We start from the raw sequence: 27832 nt of genomic DNA, 5'->3' as shown, positions 1-27832 counted from the left end.
TATTGTAAAACTACGAATTACTTCAGTCCTAAGATAACTAGATCCAAAAAGTACAGAGGGGAACAGAGTTTCAAACAAACCAACACGTAATGTACATGTGTACAAGTACACGCACAGTCAGTACACGGCCGTTCTACACAATTTTGAACACTTCAAAAACAACAAGTTTTCTACGTCTTTTACACAAAAAATCTTCTTACAACTTAGGTGACGTGCTAGAACAGTGTGTAAGGGATATTGCTTCTTCATTGTCACTTGATTTAGATGTCTAAAAGCTAAGATAATGCAAGTGGGAGAACACTTACGAGTTCGCGGCCTCCAACTCGTAAAATCGTCCGAGTTCATGGAGCAAGACGGGGAAATCCCTCCTGAAGTGATGACGTAATACGCCAAAACAGAATCACCTCGGAGTGGGAGTGGGAGTGGGGACGGTCCGCAACCTCTCTCCTACAAACTGGCGCTACACAAGATAACTGGGTTGTTTCACCCATGCTTTTTTGCCCTATTTTGGTAACATTCGTACACCATTGGTCGTTACATCAATTCATCTTCATTTTTCCGCATTTTCTTCTCCTTCAAAAGCTTAAGGCCTATGGTATAAGGGGAAAACTTCTTGAACTGCTCAGGTCGTATCTTTCAAACCGCAAGGTTAAGGTAAAGATCGAAAGTTCTTCTTCGGATCTGAGCCCGACAGGTTATATAAATAGTGGTGTTCCACAGGGCTCTATACTTGCCCCGCTCCTCTTCTTATTGTTATTAATGATCTAAGTGATGTTGTTAAAAATTGTATCTTGTATCTTTATGCTGATGACAGTTCTTTATTTTTCCCGGCCTTGCCGAATTCCATTGACGAAGCTCATACTCTTATTCAAAATGACCTTCACAATTTGTCAGTTTGGTCGGATGTGTGGAAACTTGATTTTAAAGCGTCAAAAAGCAAAGAGGTCATATTTCACTCTCCTCGTAAAACTATCAATAACCATCCACCTCTGTCTTTGGGTACGGGAGTTATTCCCAGGGGCGCATTCCATAAGCACCTTGGTGTTACACTTGATGAGTGTTTGACTTTTAGCATGCATATCAACAATATTGTAGTGAAATGTAACAACATGTTAAATCCACTGAATGCTTTGAAGTTTACAGTTCAATCAAGGCATCTTGAACGCATGTATCTATCATTTATATTACCTGATCTTGAATATGAATCTATTATATTTGACTTTACCAATCAGGGTCTACTTTCTCAATTAGATAAAATCCATTATAGGGGTGCCATTATAGTCAGTGGTTGTATTCATGGGACTAACACCCAAAAGGTTTTAAAATGTTTGGATTGGATGACACTTTCTGCTCGGCGTAGGGAAAAAAGATTGGTGCTTATGTATGAGGTACAACACAATTTGGTACCATGTTATGTCAATGAAATTTTTGACATTTATCGTAATCAGGCGCCTCCTGGCCGTTTAAGGACCCAGCGAGACTATGTACTTCCCCCTAGATCATCTGCAAGATTTAGCAAGTCAACTGTGCCATGTGTAATTAGAGATTGGGAGTCTGTGCCTGTCAATATAAAAAACTGCTTCTCAAGAAACTCATTTAAATACAATATCCGAATTTTTCTGTGAGGTAAACATAACCTTCTTACTTCTACAAAATTGGCTCTTACTCATAAAAATGAACTTTCACTCAATAGGACAAGGTGTGACTTAGTTTTTCGGTGTCACTTTTATTCCCACAATTTTACCAACGTTTTAAGTCCATCTTGTGATTGCGGGGCTCACTCCCAATCTACTAAACACCTTCTCTTTAATTGGCTCAATTTTCTTCTTAATGGTCATTTTTCATTGGACCTTACTTCAAACAGGCTTGTTGTAGAAAAAACAGCCACTTTTCTCAGTAATATTATCGCCTTTTCTGGTAACTAGTGCCAGATCAATGGAACCCCTCATCAATCACTACCTTTGTACAAACTATAACTATTTGTGTTACTTTACCTTTACTTGCATTCTTTTCTTTCCATTCAAAGTATGTTACCTTATCTTGATTTAACTTGTTCTTTGTATACCATTGTAACCAGGGCTATTAATGCTTTCAGCCTAAGCCCTGGCAATTGTCTCAATATGTAATTTTGTTTATTTGGATTTAATAAATAATAATAATGAATTAAATAACTTCTCCATGGACAACTGTGGTATGTCCAGGCTGGGTTGTACAGCACAAGGATACAAAATGCTGTCTGTAATTGAGAGGTATCCTGATTTAACAGAGGTCAAAATAAATAGAAATGACCAGTTTGGGACTAACACCACTGTCTTTTTTTTTAATAAGGTAAAGATTACAGGAGTCAACAAAATTAATTTTATTGAGAGAAATTGACCTGTCCTGCAGGTGGTTGGAATTTACAATACAAAGGGTCATGACATTGTGCTCTACTGCGTATCCCTAGTGAGTCGATCTATCCTTGGCGCACACAGGTTCAAATTGGCTACATCTTGAATAGATTGAATTGCGATGAAAATCTAATGCAATAAAGGAGCAATATCGAAGTGACAAATTAATCAAACCAATTGTCCACAGACTCGGACCCTGAAATGGCGTGATGTATGCGTGCATATAAAAGTATATCAATTGGTCCGATAGAGATGATTAGGCAATGTCAATATGCCTTGTTCCTTAGTCAGCAATATGCCTCTTTTTATACGGAGAAGAAGGAGAACCCAGATAGGCCTTCACATGTCGGCTTCCAAATGGCTCGAACCAACTGTACTATCACTACTATAAATTTAAAATGCGTGCTCCTCCTACATGTAGCAATGTCTCGGCCAAAAAGGCACTTAGTCGACAGGCAAGCTAGAAGTTCAGCACCGTGAGGAGCTCCTTGGTAAGGCCATGTCAGGTTCCGCGCGCCTCTTCAGATACATCAAGTATTGAAAGCTGTGGTGAGCACATAAAAAGACCATGGTCACGTTAATTTGAAAATCCCTTCATAATCAAGGGCTACCTCTGACTAAAACAGCACCCATAAACAATTGACCACCAATTTGACCCCAGCTCCTAACTGCGGGAAAACCAAAGTCCAGCCACCAAAAGTACCAAAAATACATTTTTGTTTACATTTGAACTGCACACATGCGTTTGTTTACAATTTCATTTCCCGCGAAATCTCGAAAATCAGGTGACCTGCAATCGTGGATTGAAAATAACATTAACCTGGGTTCAGCAGGTCAGCAGGTATACCGGCTGTTCCAATCATCCCCCTACAGCCAGCTGTTCAAAAGGTAATGTTATTCACCCCACAGGGAGTGCAGGTAATTGATTAAGCCCCTGCATAACTTAACAGCAATGGCTTGGCTTCTGTGGTAGGAGAATTGACAGTTTTTTTACGGGAGTAACATTATTGTGTTGCTTAAAACATCTACTTTTTACTCATGTAAGAATCGTAGAACTAATAATAACTTCAACTTATTTTCCGGTTATGATAACACAACACGCATCTTCATGATCATGATCTTTCTCAAACTAACTGAATGACCTAATCGCCTTGGACGCACAACCACATATCAATCCGCCCCGACGATCAACAACAAAGTTTTCGTGCTTTTAGCTGTCAACATCAATGGCTATAATATACTCCTGCAGAATAGTAGAACTAATAGAACTAATTTCCGAAGTTTCAAATAGTTTGAACACAAATCAGAACATCACCCATCAGCTGGACTCAGATCTGCATAAATTACGATAAATAATGAGGTCGTCGCTTCAATTTCGCAAAGAAAGTTGACTCCATTCGAAGGTTGTTTTGACCAAATTCCGTTGAACTCATCGTTATGAGGGCATTTGAACACATTCTCGTTGATCTTTTCTATAAACGTGTGAAGTTTCGTACCAAAATACATTTCTGTAAAGGCTTAAATAAGAAAATTTGTCAGTTACAAATCATCGCTACGGTAGAAATAATGAAATGGCCAGGGCCATTGTGCTCACCTCATGTGGAGGAAAGATGGATAAAGAACATGGTATTGTGTCATGTAGTGTTAGGTTTGATGTAGGTCCAAGCAATTACAATTTCCCCAAAATGGCCAATTTACAGTACATTCGACCTCTGTGACCTTGAAAAGTAGGTCAAATCAAAGAAGACCCTGGTGACACATTGAATGGTTGTTAGAATTAGATGTACCTATGATATAAAATTGGTGCCAATCGGGCAAGTCATTACTAGGCTTAGGTGGGTTAGGGTTAGGGTTAGGCAGACACGGCAACCACTAGGGCATTGGGGCAAGGACATGTTGTCCATGATCTTGACCCAAGAGGAATCAGAATAAAAACCAACACAGATTGTTTCCTCTGTCATAAGTGTTGACAGAATTAAGATAATATTTTTGACTCTTCTTTCTTTCTCAACTTAGGCCAGATGAAATATGGGGAACAGCTGTGTTTATGACATGACTCATTAGCTAGATTAGGCCTACTTTGTGTACGGCCACTTGGTGGTCAAATTTGAAAACTGATCGTGCCAAAATTTGGTTTATCGCCATTTCGCCTACAATCATTTCGCCTACAGCCATTTCGCCTACCGTCATTTCGCCTACAGCCATTTTGCCTACCTGCCATTTTGCCTATTTCTCATTTCGCCTACTTTCCATTTCGCCTTCCCGCCATTTCGCCTACCCGCCATTTCGCCTACTGCCATTTCGCCTACATACAGAAAATGCCATTTCACAATTCTGAATATATTTGTTTTAAATCCTCCATATTGATACCAGTATCAGTAAAAAATATAAGTTATCAGGCCTTATACCTACTGTTGCAGAGGATTTGCAACTCCACCACATTTATTTGGTATCTGTCAAAATATATGTTTGGCCCTATGTAGGCCTACTGTTGCAGAGGATTGTATCCCATTTCCCTTTTAGGGTCCCAATCATCATACACTAATTTGTTGTTGCTGAAGCTCTAATTTGGTTACTGGATTAATTACTGGATTATTTGAATCACTATAAATTGTGTCACACAACATAAGCAAACTCACTAATTTTCTGCTAATGTATAGTGACCGTACTCCTAAAAATTTGCCTCAAACCACCTCTGTTCAATACAATATCCAGAAAGTCCTAATTCCTTCCAATTCATAAAAAAATGGCCAGGGCCATTGTGCTCACCTCATGTAGAGGAAAGATGGATAAAGAGCATGGTATTGTGTCATGTAGTGTTAGGTTTGATGTAGGTCTAAGCAATTACAATTTCCCCAAAATGGCCAATTTACAATACATTCGACCTCTGTGACCTTGAAAAGTAGGTCAAATCAAAGAAGACCCGGGTGACACATTGAATGGTTGTTAGAATTAGATGTACCTATGATATAAAATTGGTGCCAATCGGGCAAGTCATTACTAGGAATAATGGCATTTTGAAGAATTTAGGATTTGGCCCCCTCCCTGGTGGCCAAACGGCAAATCAGATCGCACCAAACTTCGGTCCTGAGATCACCTGACCAAGGGGTACATGTGTACTTAATTTGTGATCAATAGTCATTGCAGTTAAGAAACGTGCCATAGTTACGGCCTGACGGCGAATTTATGCCATTTGACCTCTGTGACCTTGACAAGAAGGTCAAATTAAAAACCTGTGTGACATATACTGTATGGTGGTTAGATGTACCCATGATATCAAATTGGTGGCAATCGGGCAAGAAGTTAAGGAATAATCACATTTTTAAGGTTTTTGGATTTTGCCCCCTGGTGGTCAAGTGGTGAATCATATTGGACCAAACTTCGGTCCCTGAGATCACCTGACTAAGGGGTAAATGTGTACCAAATTTGGTATCAATAGTCATTGCAGTTTAGAAACGTGCCATCGTTACATCCTAACGGCCAATTTACACCATTTGACCTCTGTGACCTTGAAAAGGAGGTCAAATCAAAAACCCGGAGGATATATGATGCACCTTTGCTAGAAGTACCTACCATATTTTTTTCAAAATTTCCCGACTACTATTAAGGGAGATATTGCATATTTTCACTTTTAACGTTTGGCCCCCTGGTGGCCAAACCATGAAACGAATCGGACCGAAACTTGGTCTCCAAGGTGTCATTACATAAGGGTACATGTGTACCAAGTTTCAGCTCAATAGCTCTAACAGTTACGAAACGTGCCCTGCTAACGGACGACGGACGACGACGACGACGACGACGACGACGACGAAGGACGACGGACGCCACGGTATGGGATAAGCTCACCTCTGCTAAGAGGTGAGCTAAAAAGGTCACCGCCATTTTCTTGATGATAGTTCTCCAGGTAACCTCGGCGGGAAATTTAAAGCGGAATCATACGGGGTCAAACAACAGTTTTGCTCACTACCGCCAACTGGTGATATAAATCGACACTAATCTATTTTATATCAAAACTTCTGTATCATGAAGACCTTTTCAATTTTACTTCAAGCTTTTATCTGCTGGAATAGAGCATCAAAAAATTGTGTTTTTTCAATTACGCATTTTGCCCCCTGGGCAGCTGAATTTGAGTCGAATCGCCCAAATTTTTTTCCGTAAGCAACATTTTCTGCGGTGTTTATAAGCAAGACTAGATTTGAAGTGCCTCGGTTGTATGATTACAAAATGCCCAACTTTGTCTACAGATGGCTAGATGGAAGGATGGAAGGACGGACACCAATCGAATAGCTATTTGACTAGCTCCGCTGACTTTGTCAGCTGAGCTAAAAATGCTAATATGGGGGCAATTTATCAAAATTTATACTTTTTTAAATTGACGTGCCAAAGGCAAAAGGGCTAATGCTGTAATTAGCAATTTTTGTGGAAAACAAGGCGGATCCCCAATGACCTTTCCCATGGTCTTTGATGCCATCCCTTAGCGATGCAAACCAGTTTTAACCTGGTTCAAGCAATTTGCCCTTGCTCGCTCATGCGCGAAAAGCTGAATGTGAAATTTTGTACAGATATGCATTAAACCCCTGCCTACCAATATCAATAGAAAATATTTTCCAAAAATATTAAGTGCTAATTTGGAGATAATTTATCATACTGTTAATCTTTTTTGATACACCCTGTATGTTCACATGTTTATCAAGAGAACGCATTTTAATATGATATTCATTTCTTAGTGTTTAAAACTTCTTTAGAATCTCTAAATTTGGACAGGACAGCCATCATGCCAAGTTTCAGCCAACTACCTCTTGTGGTTAGGAAAAGTGCTCCGCTAACAGACAACAGACGACGACGGATGCCACGGTATTGTATAAGCTCCCCACTGGCCAGCTAAAACCCTATGCATGTTACGCATCATTGTTTAGGGTGAACGAAGTAATGAAGAATATCAATCTTGTCAAATGGCGAGAAACAATCTCAGAAATGAGTAGGCTGTTTCCAGAATCGGCTAGACCCGACCCTGGAGTTGGGTGAATCAGAAACAAAAGATACAACTATAACTGAAACACGATTTACAAAATAACTGCTGCGAAATACCCCTCAGGAGTGATTGGCAAGTTTGCTAAATCACCGATAGGTGGTACATTTTGTTTCTATTAAATCACTATTTCAGCTAGAAGGTTCTTAACCTGTGTGGACATGGCGTCGGCTCAGGGTTTACTAATTGTATCTGCAAAATTGATTTTATTATCTTAACTTAATGCACACTCAATGACAGTTAATTACAAGTTTAAATCGTTTTTGTGTCTGTTCCGGTTGATGTCTATTACACAAAAACACTCTTCAAAACAACTGCATTTCCATTTGGTTTTGAATCTTCGATTGTGTTTTTCTTGTAACAACCAAAATGTCAGATACAACAAGTTCACCCTGAGCTGACGATGTATCTGGGGACTCTCTATTCTTTACCAAAAAATTGGCGGCCATCTTGAAAATTGATAGCCCTCCCCAGGCTAACATAAATTATCCATTAAAGCTGCACTACCATGCCACTTCTTCCAAGATCACAGAAATTACATCAATGACCAAGACTGTTCTCCCCATATTCACCGCAAATGATATGCATTAACATTACCCGAGGTGAGCACATCATCCCTGGACCATTTCATTTTTGCATAGATCCTGTAAAGTACCCCACTGTCACTGATAGCTCCCATGGATATTTCACTGACAGGCCCTGCTACCTTACCTCTATTGGTGGCTCGGAGCCGGTGAAGCAGGTCAGTAAGTTGTCAGTTGAGCTAAAAACAGACGCTGAGGCCTTCAGACCTACCTGCTCCATATACTTCTTCCATAGAGGGTCGTCTTCACTAACGTCAAACTCATTGTACCCATGGATATTCTTCCTATGGTCAGCCTCAGGGTGAGTCAGGCCATTTGCAAGGTCAGTGCACAGCTTGCGGGCCACGTCATCATATGGCAGCTGGCAGGCAAACTCAGACATCAGGGGTGCCATCATATCTGCTTGACTTGCCTGCAAAGAGAACATGAAGGTGTTGTTTTTTTCAATTTTGTAATGTGAGTGCCTACCCTATTGTTCTTTCCCATTGCTCCTGATAACTATGTCAAACAATGGGATAGGCATTCGGTCAGAACTCAGGATTTACAGCCATATTATATACGAGCTTATAGCACGTTATGCGCATGTTTATAATGAGTAAAAATTAATGAAACATTCAAAACTTAGAGAGTGGTCCTTGTTTACTCATCATTCAGACTGGAAATGATAGTGTAGGACTATGCTGCATCCTTCAGTGTAGTTCTGTTTTATGCACTCGGTGTCGTAACTGTTAACGCATCCAAAGCATTGCAGGTAATCTCAGTACAATTTTTAGGATGATATGAATAGGCCAAAGCATTTATAATCTATCATATTATTCCATATACAATAAAATTTTGGTCAGTATTAACAACATATGCCTCTTTATTTATTTATTCTATTATCTGTTGTATCATGCCATATTTTTCATGATTTAAATTACATAATAAACCTTGTTATGTATGGAATCAAATATGTAGGCATTTTTCATTAATTCTCTTATCAAGGGACTACCTCCTACCTCCGACCGCCTTACCAACAAGTCTCTTTCACGTAAATTTTAGTTGGATCTCCAACCTCTGACAACCGATCCGAGTATCACCCTGATCAATCTTCAATGGAAGGCCTATAGGACTACCTACCTCCAACTACCGACCAACCAACAAAGTCTCATTCAGCGTTTTATAAACCGCGAGATGAGAAATCGCCAGATAGGTAATTATTATTTTCTGCCCCAAGATTTTCTACTTCACTGGACCATGAAAATCACCATTTCCGATGCTGCAGTGAACTTCTCCACTCAATGGCATGCAGTCTGTCCGAAGACAAAACACACACAGGCCACATGCACATACACGACTGACGTCTAGTAAAAGGAAATTTAGCAATAACTAGCGCTCAATCAATTCCTCCTCCTGAATCTCTTCTGCCCAGGGAAGTTTTCACTTTGCCGTTTTGAAAGCCACACTTGTGGGGATTTCCAATTGTTTTAATTGTTTTGTCAAAAACTATGTGTTCCAACTTTTTCTGATGACACTAGTAATGCCAAATCATACCCAAACAAATCAAAACACATCTCAGGCACTCAATTAAGAGAGTGTAGTTTTTCGGTAGGTATAGATTCTTACTCATATATCAACAGAAAACTAGAGGGCCTATGGCCAGAGAGCTTTGCTTGGTCCATCTGGTTGTGCAATATAACTTCATATGAATTCATACAAAGAGTGCGATTTGAGTACGATTTGAAGGTTGTAACCGTAGGTTAATCTTACTTGTTGCGACAAGGGGAAATAACATTATTTCCTCTTGGTTGCGATGATGATCGCTTGATTGTCACAACCCAGTTGATGCATGGTCACATCCAGTAACTGCAGTTGGGACCATTATACCAAATCAGTTGAAGTTGGGCCGGAGACAAACCAGTCCAGTCACAACATAGGGACAGCCAGTAAATGCAGTCTGGACCTCTTTTATGAATTCCTTTTAAGTGTAGGTTGTGAAAAACAAGTCCACTCGACGCATGGCCACCACCTTGAGGCAAGCAGTCAAGGCGGTGTGGGCATTTACATCAAATGCTTTATAAATTGCAGGTTGAGACCAAGCAGCTCAGATGCATAGTCATAACCTAGGGACAACCTTTACATCAAATCCTTTGAAATGTACGTGGGTTGATGCATAGTCACAACCTAGGAACAACAAGTTAAAATCTGGGCCTTTACATCAATTCCTTTGAAGTGTACATGGGTTGTGACAAACTAGTCCAATGAACATGGTCGCCCCTAGGTGTGAAAAATTGCAAAATGTCTTGACTTTTGGGGTCAAACGTTAACATGTTTAGAAATCACATTTTTGTTTTATTAAAATTTTTCTAACTTAATGTCACTGTTTAATATCTAATGGCATATTTTATAGTTTTGTGATTTTGAAGCCCGGTTTCTTGGTTTTTACGATTAGAAAAAAGTTCATTTTCCCATCGATGAGCTTGTTTTGGTGGAGAGGTGTAAGGCATACTGTTCCAAAATTGTTGAACAGGCCACTTGGCTTGAACCTTACATAATGTACATTATGATGTGTATATTTTGAGTCATCTCATAAGGTAAGGGGGAAACCGGGCTTGTTCGCTTATTTTTCAGAATAATTGTCATATTTCACACAATATTGAAATGAAATGGCCAGGGCCATTGTGCTCACCTCATGTGGAGGAAAGATGGATAAAGAGCATGGTATTGTGTCATGTAGTGCTAGGTTTGATGTAGGTCCAAGCAATTACAATTTCCCCAAAATGGCCAATTTACAGTACATTCGACCTCTGTGACCTTGAAAAGCAGGTCAAATCAAAGAAGACCCGGGTGACACATTGAATGGTTGTTAGAATTAGATGTACCTATGATATAAAATTGGTGCCAATCGGGCAAGTCATTACTAGGAATAATGGCATTTTGAAGAATTTAGGATTTGGCCCCCTCCCTGGAGGCCAAACGGCAAATCAGATCGCACCAAACTTCAGTACCTGAGATCACCTGACCAAGGGGTACATGTGTACTTAATTTGTGATCAATAGTCATTGCAGTTAAGAAACGTGCCATAGTTACAGCCTGACGGCCAATTTACGCCATTTGACCTCTGTGACCTTGACAAGAAGGTCAAATTAAAAACCTGTGTGACATTTACTGTATGGTGGTTAGATGTACCCATGATATCAAATTGGTGGCAATCGGGCAAGAAGTTAAGGAATAATCACATTTTTAAGGTTTTTGGATTTTGCCCCCTGGTGGTCAAGTGGTGAATCATATTGGACCAAACTTCGGTCCCTGTGATCACCTGACTAAGGGGTAAATGTGTACCAAATTTGGTATCAATAGTCATTGCAGTTTAGAAACGTGCCATCGTTACATCCTAACGGCCAATTTACACCATTTGACCTCTGTGACCTTGAAAAGGAGGTCAAATCAAAAACCCGGAGGATATATGATGCACCTTTGCTAGAAGTACCTACCATATTTTTTTCAAAATTTCCCGACTACTATTAAGGGAGATATTGCATATTTTCACTTTTAACGTTTGGCCCCCTGGTGGCCAAACCATGAAACGAATCGGACCGAAACTTGGTCTCCAAGGTGTCATTACATAAGGGTACATGTGCACCAAGTTTCAACTCAATAGCTCTAACAGTTACGAAACGTGCCCTGCTAACGGACGACGGACGACGACGACGACGACGACGACGACGACGACGACGACGACGACGACGACGACGACGACGACGACGACGACGACGACGACGACGGACGACGGACGCCACGGTATGGGATAAGCTCACCTCTGCTAAGAGGTGAGCTAATGAATGAAACCAAATGGCCTCTGTGTGATACCAATGCAATGGGTCTCGGCTATAAATAGAACACACTTTTGGATCCTTGAACCTTGATTTGTCCAACTAATTGAACGTTAACAGTTTTTGTCACAGTAGGCGGACGTGCCCCGCATTGAGGTAGGTTTGCCCCCATGCGGGGTAAGTTCACTCTTTAAGCCATTAGCCTCTTGTTTGGGTTGGGGTCAGCATTAAAAGAGAAAACGGACCAGTAAAGTGGGAAAAGGTGCAAATCGACCATGTAAAGCAATGAGGGACATAATTTATTGCAAAAGAAAACACAAACACTTAATTAACAAGAGGCCCAAGGGCCTGGCGCTCAGCTGGATGACCTAATAACACAGGACTGAGGGTGTAAAGTAGTAAATATCGGCTTTATACTACTGTTTGAAGGTCAAGAGAACACGTTACACCACTAATATTTCCAATGCAGAGCTGCCAGCTGGAAGAAATATGATTGAACTAATCAGCCATGGTATGTAAATATTACAGGAGGCAACTGAAGATATCCCTAGTTCAGTATGTTGTATCAGTAGCTTTACAGACAAGAAGTGTCAGAGAGGATGTGACATCTCCATGGACAACTGTAGTATGTCCAGGCTGGGTGGTACAGCACAAGGATTACAAAATGCTGTCTGTGATTGAGAGGTATCCTGATTTAACAGAGATCAAAATAAATAGAAATGACCAGTTTGGGACAACACCACTGTCTTTGTTTTTAATAAGGTAGAGATTACAGGAGTCAAGAAAATTAATTTTATTGAGAGAAATTGACCTGTCCTGCAGGTGATTGGAATTTACAAAGGGTCGTTTTTCATGACACTGTGCTCTACTGCGTATCCCTAGTGAGTCGATCGGGAACCCATCTATTTTTTATTTAGTACCAGCGATGACGTCATTTCTGGTGATTCCCTACGTTGTCCAATGAGCGCTTTTTAAAGTATGCCATTTGGCATACATTACCATGCAATGTATTTTATCAGGGCTGCCAATTGCCGAACAGAATGCTGTAGCTCCGTCAATTTTTAATCAATTTTTATGGGAGTAACATTATTGTGTTGCTTGGAATGTCTACTTTTTACTCATGTAAGAATCGTAGTACTAAAAACTAAAATGCAAACAGAATCATGCCGATTCACTGCACATACTGTGGGAATTCTCCACTTCAAAATTATTTGCGAACAGAGCGTGCACTTCCAATATCGTTTTCACAGAATTGTGGCCAATTTTTCAAGAACTAATTTCTGAAAGTAGTCCCTAAAGACCTTATGAATACCCACTGAAAGGAAGTAGTGATAATATCGCCTACTTGACTTCTTTTTAGCAGAAAATTGGTTACCGTGTTGCAAAATCAATCTTCCATCTTTAGCCTGGTCACATTCACAGTGGGTATGCTGAAATATAGCCTGGTTCCTTGCCCAATTCCATGCGCAGAATACAACTGTGCAACTATACGTCATAGCCCGGGCTTTTGAATCATCAAAAATTCAGTTAAATGTGCCTGTAGCGCCAACTGGCGGTGAAAACTAAACTAATTCCATTACAAGTAAAAATGAAAAATTATCAAAAAATATTCGGCCAGATGTGAAAACAATATTTCCTGTGGACCGAGGTATAAAGGAATGAAGTTTAAACTTCCCGATGACCTCATTCGCTTAATGTAGGTCGGATCGCGCTGATTTTTGGTTTCTGAGTTCATCTTGGGTTACGCCTAATTTATCAGCGTCAACGAAGAGCCTAGGCCTTGCGGTTACAAAATGCCCAAAAGTGACATGGAAGGAAGGACAGACACCATTCCCTCAGTAATATTACCAGCTTTGCTGACTTTGTCAGCTGAGCTAAAAAGCTGGAGAAAAATCTTTCGTTTTTTGTTTTTATATTAAAAGGCCACAAGGACAGGGCGAACTTGCCCCGCTCCGAAGGGGAAAATGTGATCCACGAGCAGGATTTTAGACGATGTATCCAAATGCTGGCATACAATTGTATCTTTTTTAATTGTTAAATTTATTCTACATCGATCAACTAACAAATCAAGTCGGAACCATAATTAGGACTTCTATGCTTCAAAATGTTCAAAATTTTTAACTTTTGGGAGTACAAAGTTAAATTCTGCTCCTTAAAAATAAACAGGATCAGGTAGATGAATAAAACTTTAGTTAGAAGATGCGTTGTGGATTTCTTCCACAATAATATGACGATAATATGACCGAAAATCATGCCAGGATGGTGGTTTTCGAAAAAAACGCAAAGGGCAAACGTGCCCCAGTCTCCACCACAACAGTATATGTGTGCCCGTCACAAGTTTGCCATTGATTATAACCTAATCATGGTTGTTTTTATAACAAATTGCAAACCGATGAGTGCATGCAACTTAATTGCACGCAAATTATTTGTTTTGATTTGGCAAATAGCAGCGAATCAAAATTAGCTAACACATCCAACGGAATTGTTAAGATCATTCACATCAATAGTAAGTCAACAATTTATGTAGTATGCATTAGTTATCTGATAAATCACATTGCATGTACAGGGTATATTTTTTCTTGGAATTTTTGGTTGTTCTATTATTGTTTTGCACCTCAGGTCAGTTTGCAGCTGAATTCAATTTAAAATGGACTTTATCATGGCTTACAGTTGATTGCCCGAGAGAGCTGTGGGATCAAAGGAAACTTGCCGTGACCTGACTCTTCATTTGAAAGACTCTGGTTTAACGTGGAAGCGAGAGTACACCATGAGCTTCGCTGGCAGTTAAAAATTGCAAATGAAGCTAAAAATCGGGCAGAACAGAATTGGCTTGTGGCAGTTTACCATGAATAAAAATGAAACGGCCAGGGGCCATTCTGCTCACCGTATAGATATTTGGTGCTTTGGAATTCATCTTGGTTAAGAAACATTGTACATGTATAGTACATAGGTCAAACCAAAGTCGGTATGACATGTGATGTATCGTTGCTTGGAGTAAGTACAATAAGAATATCCTCAAAGATTCAGTGTCACAGGTCATCTGTACCAAGTTTAAAGTTCATAGCTATAGTGGTTAAGAAATGTGCTATAGTTACACACAAACAGCCAATTCACACTATTTGACCTCTGTGACCTTGAAAATAAGGTCATATCAAAAACCCGTAGAACATGTGATGTATCCTTGCTCTGAGTACCTACCATCAAAATAAAATTGAAAACAAGTCACTATTAAGCGAGATATTGGACTTTTTACCTTTTTTAGTATTGGCCCCCTGGTGGCGAAGTCGAGAATCAGATCAGACCGAAATTCGTCAGAGGTTATATGATGTAGGGAGTCATGTGTACCAAATTTCAAGTTCATAGCTATTAAGCAGTTAAGAAACATGCCACTATTTTTTAAATAGGCTATGACGGATGACGATGATGACGACGGACACTGCGGTGTTGTAAAGACTCACCGTACCGGTGAGCCAAAAACTATCCTGCATTGAAGTGTAAATCAATGAAACGGTCAAGGGCCATTGTGGTCACCGTACAGATATTTGGTGGTTAGGTTGTATATTATTGGTGGTTAGGTTGTATAGACTCACTGTACCGGTGAACCAAAAACTATCCTGCATCGAAGTGTAAATCAATGAAACGGTCAAGGGCCATTGTGGTCACCGTACAGATATTTGGTGGTTAGGTATACATCCTCGTTAAGAAACATGCTACATGTATAGGTCAAACCAAAGTAGGTATAACATGTGATGTATTTTTGCTTGGAGTACCTACCATAAAAATATCAGCAACAACAAGTCACTAAAAAGATCATGAAAAAAGGCACCAATAAGCATGATATTGGACCTTTTTGAACGAATTATAACGCGAAATACCAACTGGCAGATATCGCATGAAATATACTCTGTACGAAAATATGAATAAAGTACGTAGTGTCAGTAAGGTTAACACTATAGCATTGCTATAGTACTCAATGCTTAGCATGTCTCTAATCTCAAACCTCTATTTGTTCAATCAGAATCAGAACAGCTTTCAACATCTGTGTCGTCTTTTGGGAGAATGGTGGTCTCTATCATTCTCAGCTTCTGTACTGGATGTCTCATCAATCCTGACTTCGTCTTTACAAGTACTGAGCGCATAAGTCCATCTCGGCCTGGGTAGATCTCCTCAACTCTTCCAAGCTTCCAGTCCAGCTTTCTGGAGTTGTCCTCGGCGACTAGGACAACATCTCCTTCATGAAGGTTAACTCGAACCTCTGTCCACTTTCTCAGTTGGTTAAGCTCTGTAAGATATTCTGTGGTCCATCTATTCCAAAACATCCTTGACATGTGCTGATGATAGGCCCATCTCTTGCTTACGGAGACAGTAGTGCCAAGCACTTTCCTAAGTGGCTTCTTCCCACTTTGAACCAACCTCTCATAAAAGCCGCCGTGCCATGGTGCTCTCTCTGTTATGAATCTCCGTTTGATTCCCTTCTCAGTCATTTTCTCCTTGAGCCTTTGCTTTCCACGCTTCTGTTTGTAAAGAATCCTTAGCATAGTATCTGCTTTCTTGAAAGTTTTTGCATTATCAGAAGTAATGAAAATACATTTTCCTCTGCGATTGATCATTCGCTGTAATCCCGCCATGAATTCTTCCGTTGTGAGATCCGGTGTAAGTTCAAGATGAACTCCCCTTGACACCATGCATGTGAATATTAATATGTATGCCTTAGTGGTTTCTTCTCCTGACTTGATGTACAATGGTCCTGCATAGTCTAATCCTATGTGGGTGAAAGGTAAGCTCATGCTCACTCTTTCAACAGGGAATGGAGCCATCTTTTGCTGAATCTCATCTGGATCTTTGCAAGCCTTGCACTTGTGAAGGATGCGTCTCACTTCCTCTCTCCCATGAATAAGCCAGTACTTGTTTCGCAAGAAAGCCAGGGTTTGAGCTGGTCCTGTGTGTAGGTTAATCTGGTGGTAGAACAGAACTAACTTATCCACAAATCAGTTGTGAGCAGGCAAGATAATGGGATGCTTAGTCTCCTCTTTCAATGGGGCATAATGAAGACGACCTCCGACTCGCATCACTTGGTCCTTCTTGTCCCACTCTGGGCTCAATGGAGCCAGTTTGCTCTCTGGTAATTTGTCGTCCGGCTTTCAATTCCTCAATTTCCTTCTGATACTTGAGGGATTGAGCCCATCTGATCCAATGCAGCTCCTCCTGACGTCTGTCATTGAGAGTTGTTTCTGGAATGGTTTCCTCACTGTCAGTGTCTTTGTTAGTTTCCTTGTCTCGATCTCTCCCCTCGTTTCTAGACTTACGGATCCTGATCCAACTCCTCACTCGGCTCATTACTCTGATGAACTTCTGGTATGATGAGAATTTCTCAATGTACTTCCCAGCTGCTACAATATCCGTCTTGGCAACAGCAGCAATACCAATCTGGCGAAGTTTGGGCTTGGCTTTCGTGTCGGCTACTTTCTCATCATCTATATCTTTGCTCTTCTCTTGTTCTGGCCACTGTTCTTCACATTCTGTCAGAAAGGATGGACCATTCCAACACAATGAAGATTCAACCAGATTCTCTGCAGTGAGTCCTCGGGAACAAAGATCCGCAGGGTTCCATTTTCCTGGAACGTGTCTCCAGTTGCAGGGTGGCACCAAGTCCTGAATCTCAGCTACCCTGTTTGCAACGAATGTTTGCCAATGATATTGTGGCTTGCTTAGCCAGTGCATGACAACCTTGGAATCAGTCCAGCAATTACTGCAACAACTGGAAGCTTGAGCTCTCTCTCCACGGACTTTGCCAATCTCGCTGTCACAAGGGACGCAATAAGCTCCAGTTCAGGGATGCTCCTCCTTTTTCCCAGGGGTGCTACTCTGGTCTTTGAGCTGAGCAGAGCAACGTGTCTTCTACCAGTCGAATCTTGGCTAACTAAATAGACCACTCCTCCGTAAGATGACTCCCATGCATCTCCAAAGCCATGTAGATAATAAACTGGATCCTGGAAATCAGCAGGCACAAGACATCTTGGTATCTCAATGCCTCCAGTAGTGTCACTTCTGTTTTCCAGCGTCTCTACTCCTCCTCTATCTCTGATGGTAGTGCATCATTCCATCCTCCAGTTGTGACCCAGGATTGCTGGAAAATTTGCTTGGCCTTGAGTACAAAGGGTGATAGCATGCCTAGTGGATCATAAATCCGATGCAGTTGCTTCAGAACACTTCTCCTAATCTCTAACTCGACATCCTCCATTTTCTTAACAAAGGAAAACATCAGTACATCCTCGATGGGTAAATATCGAACCCCTAAAGCCTTGGTTGCTATCTCTTCCCCAACAATCTTCTCGGTTAACTCTGATGCGATGTCCTCTGTGGCTAGATTCGACAAAACTCCTGGTACATTGGAGAGAAACTTTCTCAGATTCCATTCTGGGCTCAGAATACTCTTGAGGCCTACTGCTAACTCTGCTACCTCCGCATCCACGTCATCTCCACTCAAAATGTCATCCACAAAAATGCTCTCCTCGATCTCTGCAGCAGCTTTGGGATAATCCTCACGATGCAACGCAACATGATCAAGCACAGTCTTGATGCTAGAAAATCGTGAAGACGTTAGCCCAAAAGTGACCGTGGCCAATCTGAAAACTTCTGGCTCCTTGTCTGTGTCCAGGTTTCTCCATAGAAATCTCTGACAATCTCTGTCAACTGGGTTCATACTTACCTGTAGGAACATCTTTTCAATATCGGCAATCAATGTGATTCTGTGATGCCTGAATCGCATCAAGATTCCAGGAAGGTCGGGTTGCAAAGCAGGACCTGCTAACAACGTGTCATTCAAGGATACTCCATCAGGGCCTCTCATCGATCCATCAAAGACAATTCTGACCTTGGTTGTCGTCTTGTCTTCTCTCACTATGGGATGATGAGGTAAGTACCACACGCTATGATCCTCAGGCTCCTTTTCCTCAATCACTCGTTCTGCTCGACCTGTCTTGATCAACTCCTTGATTTGCTTCTAGTATCTCGCTGACAATGTTGGGTCCTTTTTTAGTCTCTGCTCTAGACTACTAGGTCTCCTGATGGCTTGTTGCTTGTTGGACTTCAAAATTTTCTCTGTCCACTTCGGATGTTTTAACAATACCGTCTCATAATGATCCATCTTCTTGACAGTTTTCTCTTCAAGTTGTCTCAGGACTTCAGTCTCAAGTTCTGAGAGTTGCTTGTTCTTCTCATTTGGCAGAATCCCAAGTGTTCGGTGGCGATGTCGATCTCGCTGGTCAGTTGAAACGTAGAGTGATTGATTGGCAACGTCGTGTGGCTCTCTTGATCTGTGTGACAGGTTCCTGACACGATCCAACCAATATGAATCTTCTGTGCTGAAAGAATGTTTCCTGATCCAAAGACTCTCTTGTCCTGCAAGTTTTCATCGTGTCTTGGATTCCTAACAGAACATCCACTGGTTGACGTTTCCTTGGGAACTCATCTGCTATCTGAAGGCCTCTCATATGTCATGTATGTTCAATCTTTGACAAATCCTCCTTGACTTCATTGATATCAGCACATGGACATTCTCGAACATAGGCGATGATTTCAAAGGTGTCTCTCTTCCATGTTGGTAGTATACTTGACAAATGAAACTTCACTCACTGAGTATCAAGTGTCATAACCATTCCTCCGGCTAAGGTGAACTCTGCTTCAACTAGTTGTCCATGCAGCTGCAGTCTCTTTGCCATTCGCTTTCTGACAAAGGTGGCTCCACTCCCAGAGTCAAAAAGAACTCGTCCATGGGCGACAGCATTCCTCGTCTCTAACTTCGCTATGCCTATCTGCAACAGTACATCATCTGTCTCTCTGGCTTTCATGAAGTAGTGTGGCGATCTCACAGTCTCAGGCTTGATACCGCCTCCACTGGCTTCTGTTCGGCTCGATGTCTGCTGGCTGATCCCAGAGTTACTTGCTTCTGGCTTGTCAAAATGTAGAAGTGTGTGGTGCTTCTTTGAACAATTTCTACAACAAGATGACAGACAGGCATCCACAAAGTGAGTAGTCCGCAAACAGTTGAAGGATGCCTTGGAAGCTTTCACTTTCTCCACTCGTTCTGACACGGGCATCGATTTCACTGTCGGACAACTTGATGCAACTTGATGCACAGAAAATACAGGGTTCCTGTGCTTCTTTGGATTTAGCAGGCGTCCATTGAGAGATCTGCAATGCATGTGCCTTCGGCTTCTTGGATTCCTTGGACATCTTCCATTAATCCTTGGTTACCGATTTCCTTTTCTCATTCTCCTCTGGTTTTTCTTGTTTACTCAGTTCAGTTCGTCTTGCAACCTTGACAGCGTCTTGCAGCTTCTCCAAAAGTGTGTCGAACCGGATTGGTGTGTGTAGATCTGATGTCCTCGACATTGCCTTCTCCTCTCTGATTGTGTCTGCATCTCATTTCTTCAGAAGTCCCTTCGGAAGTTTGGGGCTTACAAGTGCTGTAAATATCCAGCTTGCTCTGATGACGTGGTTGTCCTCTGATGTGCGTTTCATGATGTAATTCCAATTAGAAGCTAGAGAGTTGAAGCTTGCTCTGATGACGTGGTTGTCCTCTGATGTGCGTTTCATGATGTAATTCCAATTAGAAGCTAGAGAGTTGAAGAGGGAATCCAGATCCTTTGCTGAGGGAGTAGCAGGGCTGCTTACCCTCTAATAATTTTTCCTGTAATATTGCTGAAATTTTCCTGTATTTTGCCATAAGTTCCCGTAGTATCATGACATAGTGTAAATTTCAAAACAGGCACACCAACGCTGTTGGCCGCCGCCATTATTCTATGCAGGGTAGTCTCGCACAGCAGCTGTACACATGTGATACAAGTTTCCAGATCCTCAAAATAGGGTGATAACTACGATCGGTGTCGCGGTGCGCGAGACTAATCAGTATATTGCGTACTGAATAAAGAAAAACTCTCCTTGGCAACGGGCGTGGGAACATCTAATATCGGGCCCGCCAGGATCAGATATCGGGTTTAAAGGCTTAGAAACTAAATGAAACTAGAAATTTGAATGTTTATTTCAAGAATTAAACCGTATACAAACATTTTACAACGTATTTTTAAGTTGAAAAAAAACGTATTTTCAGCACTGTAAAGGCCGTACCATAACGGTAAAAACCGTATTCCGTAAAGTCGGGAATTCAGTCGTACCAAAATACGGCCATTCCGTACAGGTACGCAGCCCTGGAGTAGTGACAGCAGGCACAGCAGCAATCTCATTCACTGCCTTCTGGATCTTCGACAACACATCTCCATACCGATTCTCCAAAAACTCAAGGATGTCATTTGAACTTGGATCCTTTAGTCCACTGATGAGTTTGGAAACCTCTCCATCAACTAAGGATATCACGATGTGCGTTTTCTAAACTTCACGGTACCCTGGTTTCTCCAATTCCGTCTCTACCAGGTTCTTCCATTGATCAAATAGCTCGATGTCCCCTTTGAACTTTTTATGAGCAAGAGTCCCCAACATCCTTTCCAACTGATCAGCCGAAATGCCAGTTTGAACGGATTGCAGTGTCTCCTTCATAGCAGCGGCAAAGTGTTCTGGTGTGAAGGTATCACTCGACTTCTCTGACGGGGTGCGCCTCTCCTTGTCTGCGTCTGCTTGCAGTTGTTGAACTTTGGCAGAGATGTCAAAGTACTGGGTGCGGTACTTCTCTTCCGACTCAGTCTCAGCTCTCAAGGCTTCTTCAGTGAGCTTCCCAAAATCAGGATGGAAGTCCACCTCGGTCTGCACATCCTTCAATTCACCGTAGATGGCATTGAGCTCCTACATTGCGTTAGCAGTCTTTTTCACTGCTGTTTCAAACTGCCTAACATTATCTGCCCTTTCCAACAATGTAGAAGCTTCCCTGTAAAATCTAATCACAGTATTCTCCTGCCGAGTATACTTCGCGCGACAGATTCTGCATTTCTCTTGTAGAGATTGCAAAGTTGGTGGATCTGCCATGTTTTCAGTGTTGACTCAAACAACTCAAACTCAGACCTCAGAGGGAAGAATATAAATAAATTATTAAACCCCTTTGAAATTTAAGCTAATTTTGATAAATTGCATGTGCGAATGTGACATGAACCCTGTAGTACCATAAACAGCATAGAGAGCAGCACAAGAAATTTTCAGACCCAGGTAAAACATAGATGAAACAGTTGTAAAACAGAACTTTGGGCAAGACAGTCCATGCCAGGAAACGGGCGCGATCACGCCCGCGCCCGCAAACGCTTTGAGCGGCCAGTTAATGGTTGGATACTGCGCTATATAAGACTCGTATTATTATATATATTATAAACGCCCGTAAACTACTCCGTACGAGCGCTATCCATAACGCCCGCCGGACACTTGAGGGGCGCGTGCCGCCTGTCATAAAAAAACACCGGCGCGATAACGCCCGCCGATTCCCAGCACGATCGTGATTCATTTCCCGGTATCAAGAGTTCCTTTTTGCGGAAATCTAGAGTCTAACCTGGCGCTGGGTACACGCCAGGCTGTACACTTCGCTATAATTGGCGGTTGCTGCAGTGCACGGTAATGGCATATCGAATCAGGATTGAACTAAGCATTACAAAGTGGATTTTAGGCGTTTGAGAATGTTTCTTCGCCGGGAGTTGGCTGCAAAAAGTGCATAGCAGATAAAACTAGTTTTTTGTCTAAATTCCTTGTTTATAATGTGATAAATTGCCATGCCCGACGACGGGCAGCATGACTTAGTCCTGCGACTTGCCCAGAAATTTTTTTACTCTGGAATTGTTTACAGGCGTCTCATGCGGCCGCAGGCGTGATCGCGCCCGTTTCCTGGCAGTAGTTTGCGGGCGTGATCACGGGCGCGGACGCGATCGCGCCCGTTTACTGGCATGGCCCGCCCGCTGGACAGCTGGCATGAGTGAAAAAATAGTGCCCGTGGAAAGGGTTGCGGGAGTGACTGATGGTGCCCGTGGATTTTTCTCATGGCAGGCACTGGCAAGGTGTAGTTGTGAACACATGACCCAAAATGCAATGCGACAATACAAAATGGCAGTATAGAAGTTGGCCTGAAATGCAACTAAAATATCCAAAGTTGAATTGGCACTCCTCAACACCATTAGGTTTTAACAATAGGTGTTATGAACTAGTAAAGTTAGATTTAAAGTTTTACTAAGGCCTACTTGTAAGCACAACAAGGTAGCAACAACTCTTGTGTTCTACTCATGAAAGACGCAAATTTTACTTACAGTCACACTGATGTAGTAAACTTGCTACACTGTAAGGTCACTCAAAACCCAAAGTGATGTAATGCTGGGACTGTATAAATAAATCAACTCTTAACTCTTGATGTAAATCAACAACTTTTCTCATCATTAAATTAAACTCGTCTTGAACCATGTGTTCTGTCCTCCATCTTGCAAGGCCACTCACTCACCTCACCCAGTGCTGCCACCTATGCTAATTATATGGGACTACAGGATGTCAAAAAAACATAAACTTACTATAGGGTGTCACAACACGACACACGTAGCTATGCCAAGGCAGCGCCCCAATACAGACTCCGCATCGTGGAAGCCGCCATTAATTAGTACTTACTAGCATAATACCCGTGGCGCGGGTTGTTTTAGGGTGTTGGCTTACTGTGGGGTTGGGGCAATTTGGGTGAAATGAAATTATATGTCTGGGGGTTGTGATGTTGTCTTGATTTTGATATGCGTGAAATAGGTCGATGTGTGATCTGGAGCATTCTGCGCCGACCCAAGTGTTTACAAATCGAACATGATGATTAGGGGGGATGATTTTCCTCCAAATTACTTACACTATACACGTTTTTGGCCAAAACGACCAGAAAAATCAAACTCCACCACTCTTCAAAGTGGTCTCGACTTATTTTGACAAACTATTTCGCGAATGGTGAAGAGGCAATGGCGTGTTACGAACTTAGTACAACAAATGCCGCGAGTATAGTGGGTGGCAGCACCAGGCAGAGGAAGTAGTTCGCCTAGGGTTTTTTCGACACCCTCCGCATGGACTCCACTCGATCCGGAACACTCACTTACTTGTTAATCTGTAGTGGATAGCCTGTTTTTATTGCAGTAAAGAAATATTAATCGGGATTTTATATCATATTTTATATTTGCCCCGGGTATTCATACAGGGAGCTGTGCGCTACTTTGCGCCCAGTGCTTGGGTGGGTTGAGGCGGTTTTGTTATTATGTTACGTGTATCACGTGATGAATTCCCATACGGTAATAGAAAAATTAAGAGCGATTAACAACGTAAGGTGAAAGAGTACGACCAAAATAAAAGGGGAAAATTGTGGAAATGGATGAATGCTTTAAACATATAGTGGCCTCAATACTTTCCCGGCTTATTTTTGTATAATCCCACACTTCTGATTTAATAGATGGCCCCATATGCAAATCAGACCTGCTGAAAAGGTCCCTTATGTTCATGAGTATGCCCATATATAGAAAGAACAAAAAATGCTATTTCTCCGAGATCGCTGCAAATTTTACCAATTTAACCCGGCGAGGTGCATCTCCATATCAACCACGACTTTCAGGGAAAATTTCAAGGTCATCCGATGTGAACTGACAGAGGAGATGTGTGACAAACTGTTTCAGCTCTACGTCCATTATAGTAGTGATTACTCGAGCGCAAGAATAAGTCCTGTTGCTGTGGGGACAGGCAGGTTGGGTAGTCTGACCTGGGCAGGTATGAACTTGAAAAGTAGGTCAAATCAAAAACCGGTACGATATGTGATGTATCCTTGCTAGGAGTACCTACCATAAAGTTTTTATTGAAAACGGTTCATTAATAAGTGACATATCAAACTTTTTATGTTTTAAGTTTTAGCCCCCTGGTGGCCAAGTCATGAACCAGATCGGACCGAAATTCAGTATCAGAGTACCTCTGACCTAGGGGGTCATGTGTACAAAGTTTCAAGTTCATAGCACAAGCGGTTAAGAAACATGCCACACAGGATACTGACGAGGACGGACGACGACGACGACGACGACGGACACAGGGCTATCGTATAGACTCCCCTAACGGTGAGCCAATAAGCTTGGGGATGACCCGGGCTTATGACCAAAAGACCCTTTGAGAAGAACAAAGGAGGACCAAACTGGGGAACCCACCCCTCCTAGAGCGAGGGAAAAGACCTCACATGGTAACCACTCAGCACATTTCATCAAGTGGCACACTGTGGACTTACAAGAAATGCTGCGATTCAAAATAAGGGGAACCCAAAATGGGACCCACGGAATAACTCTCAGGAGTCCTAGGCGCCCTCAGCCTAACACATCTGGACAGGACGAGTGCACGGGCAAGACAGCCGGGACAAATGTCTATGTCTCCACCTCTTCTTTGAAACTCAGGGGGGCGGAAGACACTGTTAATGTGGAACAACCGCGCATATAATACTGGGAGAAAGTGGAATGGGAACTCAACGTAGCCGCATCTAAAACCTCATTTACTGCCACTCCCCTATACTCGGCCCAAGAAGTAGAGATGGCACGAATCTCGTGGGTCGTAATGGCGCCCAACGGCGAAGCTCTGGAGAAATGCGAGTCATAGAATAGGCCAGCCGGATGGTGGCCACCAACCACCTAGCGACCATAGCAGCAGCTATCTCCCTAGTAAACCCCTCCTGATAAGACGTAGAGGTACTTCCTGCTGAGACTAAAGGCCAGGTCCTTGGTCTTATCAAAAAAAAACGTCATTGCCCGGACCGGGCAGAGAGTTCTGTCCGGGAGATCTCTGGAGACCGTAGCGGACAAGGAGGGGATGAAAACCGGGCGCCTAAAGGTGTGAGGTGCCTGGTTCTTTGCAAGAAAACCTGGGACAAATTCTAGAACTCCGCCCCTCTCATTAAAAGCCAATTTATCAAAGGCTAAGGCTTGGAGCTCGGACCGTCTCTGCACCGTGGCCAAAGCCACCAGAAAGGCGGTCTTAAAGGTCAGGGCCCATATTCATAAAAGCCTGTGAAACTAGCAGCCAACTAGGCCTTAGCAGACTGCCAAATGCCTAGTTGGCGGCTCCATAGTATGCTGATATTTTCCTATTCATAAAATCCTGCTAAGAACATTGCCAGGTAGTTGTCAACTAAGATTGTGTTTGTTGTTAACTAGGCACTTGGCCTTGACGCAAGGGCCCAACGCGCCGCGTAGCAGCAAAAAAGCGAAGCTGACGAAACATTTATAACGGGTCACCGTCACTTATTATTGAACTTATAGCGCATTTACGGGGTTGCAACGATTTTCCTTTATAGTGTCACCAGGACAGAAAAGCATGCGACCTAACGCCGATCTATTTGTATAAAGTGATAATTGGAAGGTATATAGTAGGAAATATCAATAAAATAATCATTCCATGTCATCTTTTGAGGGCATTTTTGATTGTAAAAAATATATGTGTACGTCACCGGAGTCTCTGCAATGATAATTTTATCACAGCAGTCTCGCGCAAGTAGAAGTTCTTTACCTATTAGTTCTTCACTTATTAATCTGGCGCAAAGCCAGACGTTTTCCATTACGATTTCACTACGATGTTTGACCAGAAGGAGCAGTGCGCGAGATATGCTAATGAGCAGACTTCCCCCGCTTGAGTTTCGGAAGAATGTTCCATATCGCGCTAAGCTGACCACTGCTGACCATGACAGGCGTGCAACGGTAGGTTTCTCCTCCCCAACCTCCACCCTAATACGGTACTCAGAGTCACCATTTGATGGGAATGGGACAATGCCCTCACTGTGTATGGAGTCATAGGGATAAGAAGACATTATTCATTAGTGTTGGTGCAACTGATTTTGCCCAAAAAGCATGCGCATGCAAGGAACAAGATGTGCAAGGTATCACGTGCATGACCATGATGACGTGCAGAAAGTGCACTGGCCAGTGCATACCCTATGGCTATGTATGTACTAGTAAACATGGTAAACATGAACAACATCATTATTCATCGGCAGTTCATTTTACTCCAAGCTTTTCCTGAAACATATGGGCATGATGATTAGGCCTACCATATACCATTACCAATAACAGCACTAGATCATGTAGCCTGTAGGAGTCAACAACATGAACCGTCTAATCCCGCATGGCGCATGTGGCGCATGCGTCTAAACCAAAGCCCCAAAATCACTTGTTTTGGTCTATTTTACTTGTGTTTCCCCCGTCTTCCAGTCCATAATACATTTAGAGTTTACAATCCCCGATCATGGCCCAAAAAAAGGTCATCGGTTGACTAAAGGAACACAACTGTTCAATGGCTTTATAGTTGAATGCGATTAAACTACCTCTTTCCAATCAGGGATTGTAAATTTAACCCCAATGGCCTAGGGAAGGCCCTATAACAATACTTTCGACACAGTTATTATCTCCGCTGCCTCCACCATGTTACATGCAGTGCTCACTGCTGTTTTTAAAATGCGCCACCTAGTCAAAACACGACTTATGTTCTTCTGGGAATAGATCTCTTTCCAATATTTCGTCATTCCACTATCGTCATCACCTCATCATACTTTCATTGACATTACAGGCACACGTCGACAGAGCACTCTTCCACTCAACGACACAGTGGCTATCCAAGTAGCAGTATAGGTAAATATCAATATCCCCACACAGTGGCCTGACTGGGTTTCCGTCTTAAAGGGACACTATAGGTAGCAACTAGGTTCGCAAGATAGAGTTACCGGTACATGAAGTAGTCAATAGGGGTTTCTTACCTCTTGTAGGTCGAAACTTTTCGCGCTTGTACGAGGAATACATTCTGCACGCTGAATCTAACAAGACCCAATGCCCCATAGTCATCTGTCGAAAAACGATTTATCTTGTGGTAGCATCTCTTGCCAATATTTAATAATATTAATAGCACTATCGTCATCACCTCATCATACTTTCATTGACATTACAGGCACACATCCACAGAGCACTCTTCAAATCATCGACACAGTGGTTATCCAACTAGGATTATAAAGGTAATTTCTTAGCCCCGCGCAGTGGGTTTCAGTCTTGATAAAGGGGCACT

General features: G+C 42.1%; 2 protein-coding genes across 5 annotated transcripts in view; both read right to left on the bottom strand.

Moving 5' to 3' along the window:
- LOC135495767 (calcium-transporting ATPase type 2C member 1-like) overlaps positions 1–27832 on the bottom strand; it is a 465754-nt gene that overhangs the window by 426344 nt on the left and 11578 nt on the right. For 3 of the 4 annotated variants that reach the window (XM_064784671.1, XM_064784673.1, XM_064784674.1), the window contains exon 2: positions 8215–8415. In XM_064784671.1, the coding sequence (XP_064640741.1) occupies positions 8215–8400 (186 nt within the window). In that variant the 5' untranslated portion in view covers positions 8401–8415. Of the gene's footprint in view, positions 1–8214; positions 8416–9001; positions 9083–27832 lie in introns of those variants that run through there. The other variant, XM_064784672.1, reaches the window with a different exon arrangement.
- On the bottom strand, positions 17880–18665 carry LOC135495244 (uncharacterized). The gene has a single exon (XM_064783704.1). The coding sequence runs from the start codon at positions 18663–18665 to the stop codon at positions 17880–17882; it is 786 nt and encodes a 261-aa protein (XP_064639774.1).

Source organism: Lineus longissimus, chromosome 11, assembly GCF_910592395.1.
Source record: "Lineus longissimus chromosome 11, tnLinLong1.2, whole genome shotgun sequence".
NCBI lineage: Eukaryota > Metazoa > Nemertea > Pilidiophora > Heteronemertea > Lineidae > Lineus > Lineus longissimus.
Note: the sequence above shows the minus strand (reverse complement) of the source record. Positions and strands in the feature narration are given on the sequence as shown.

Coding starts and splice junctions, on each gene's coding strand:
- LOC135495244 (XM_064783704.1), bottom strand. CDS start 18,665: ATGAGAGGCCCTGATGGAGTATCCTTGAATGACACGTTGTTAGCAGGT.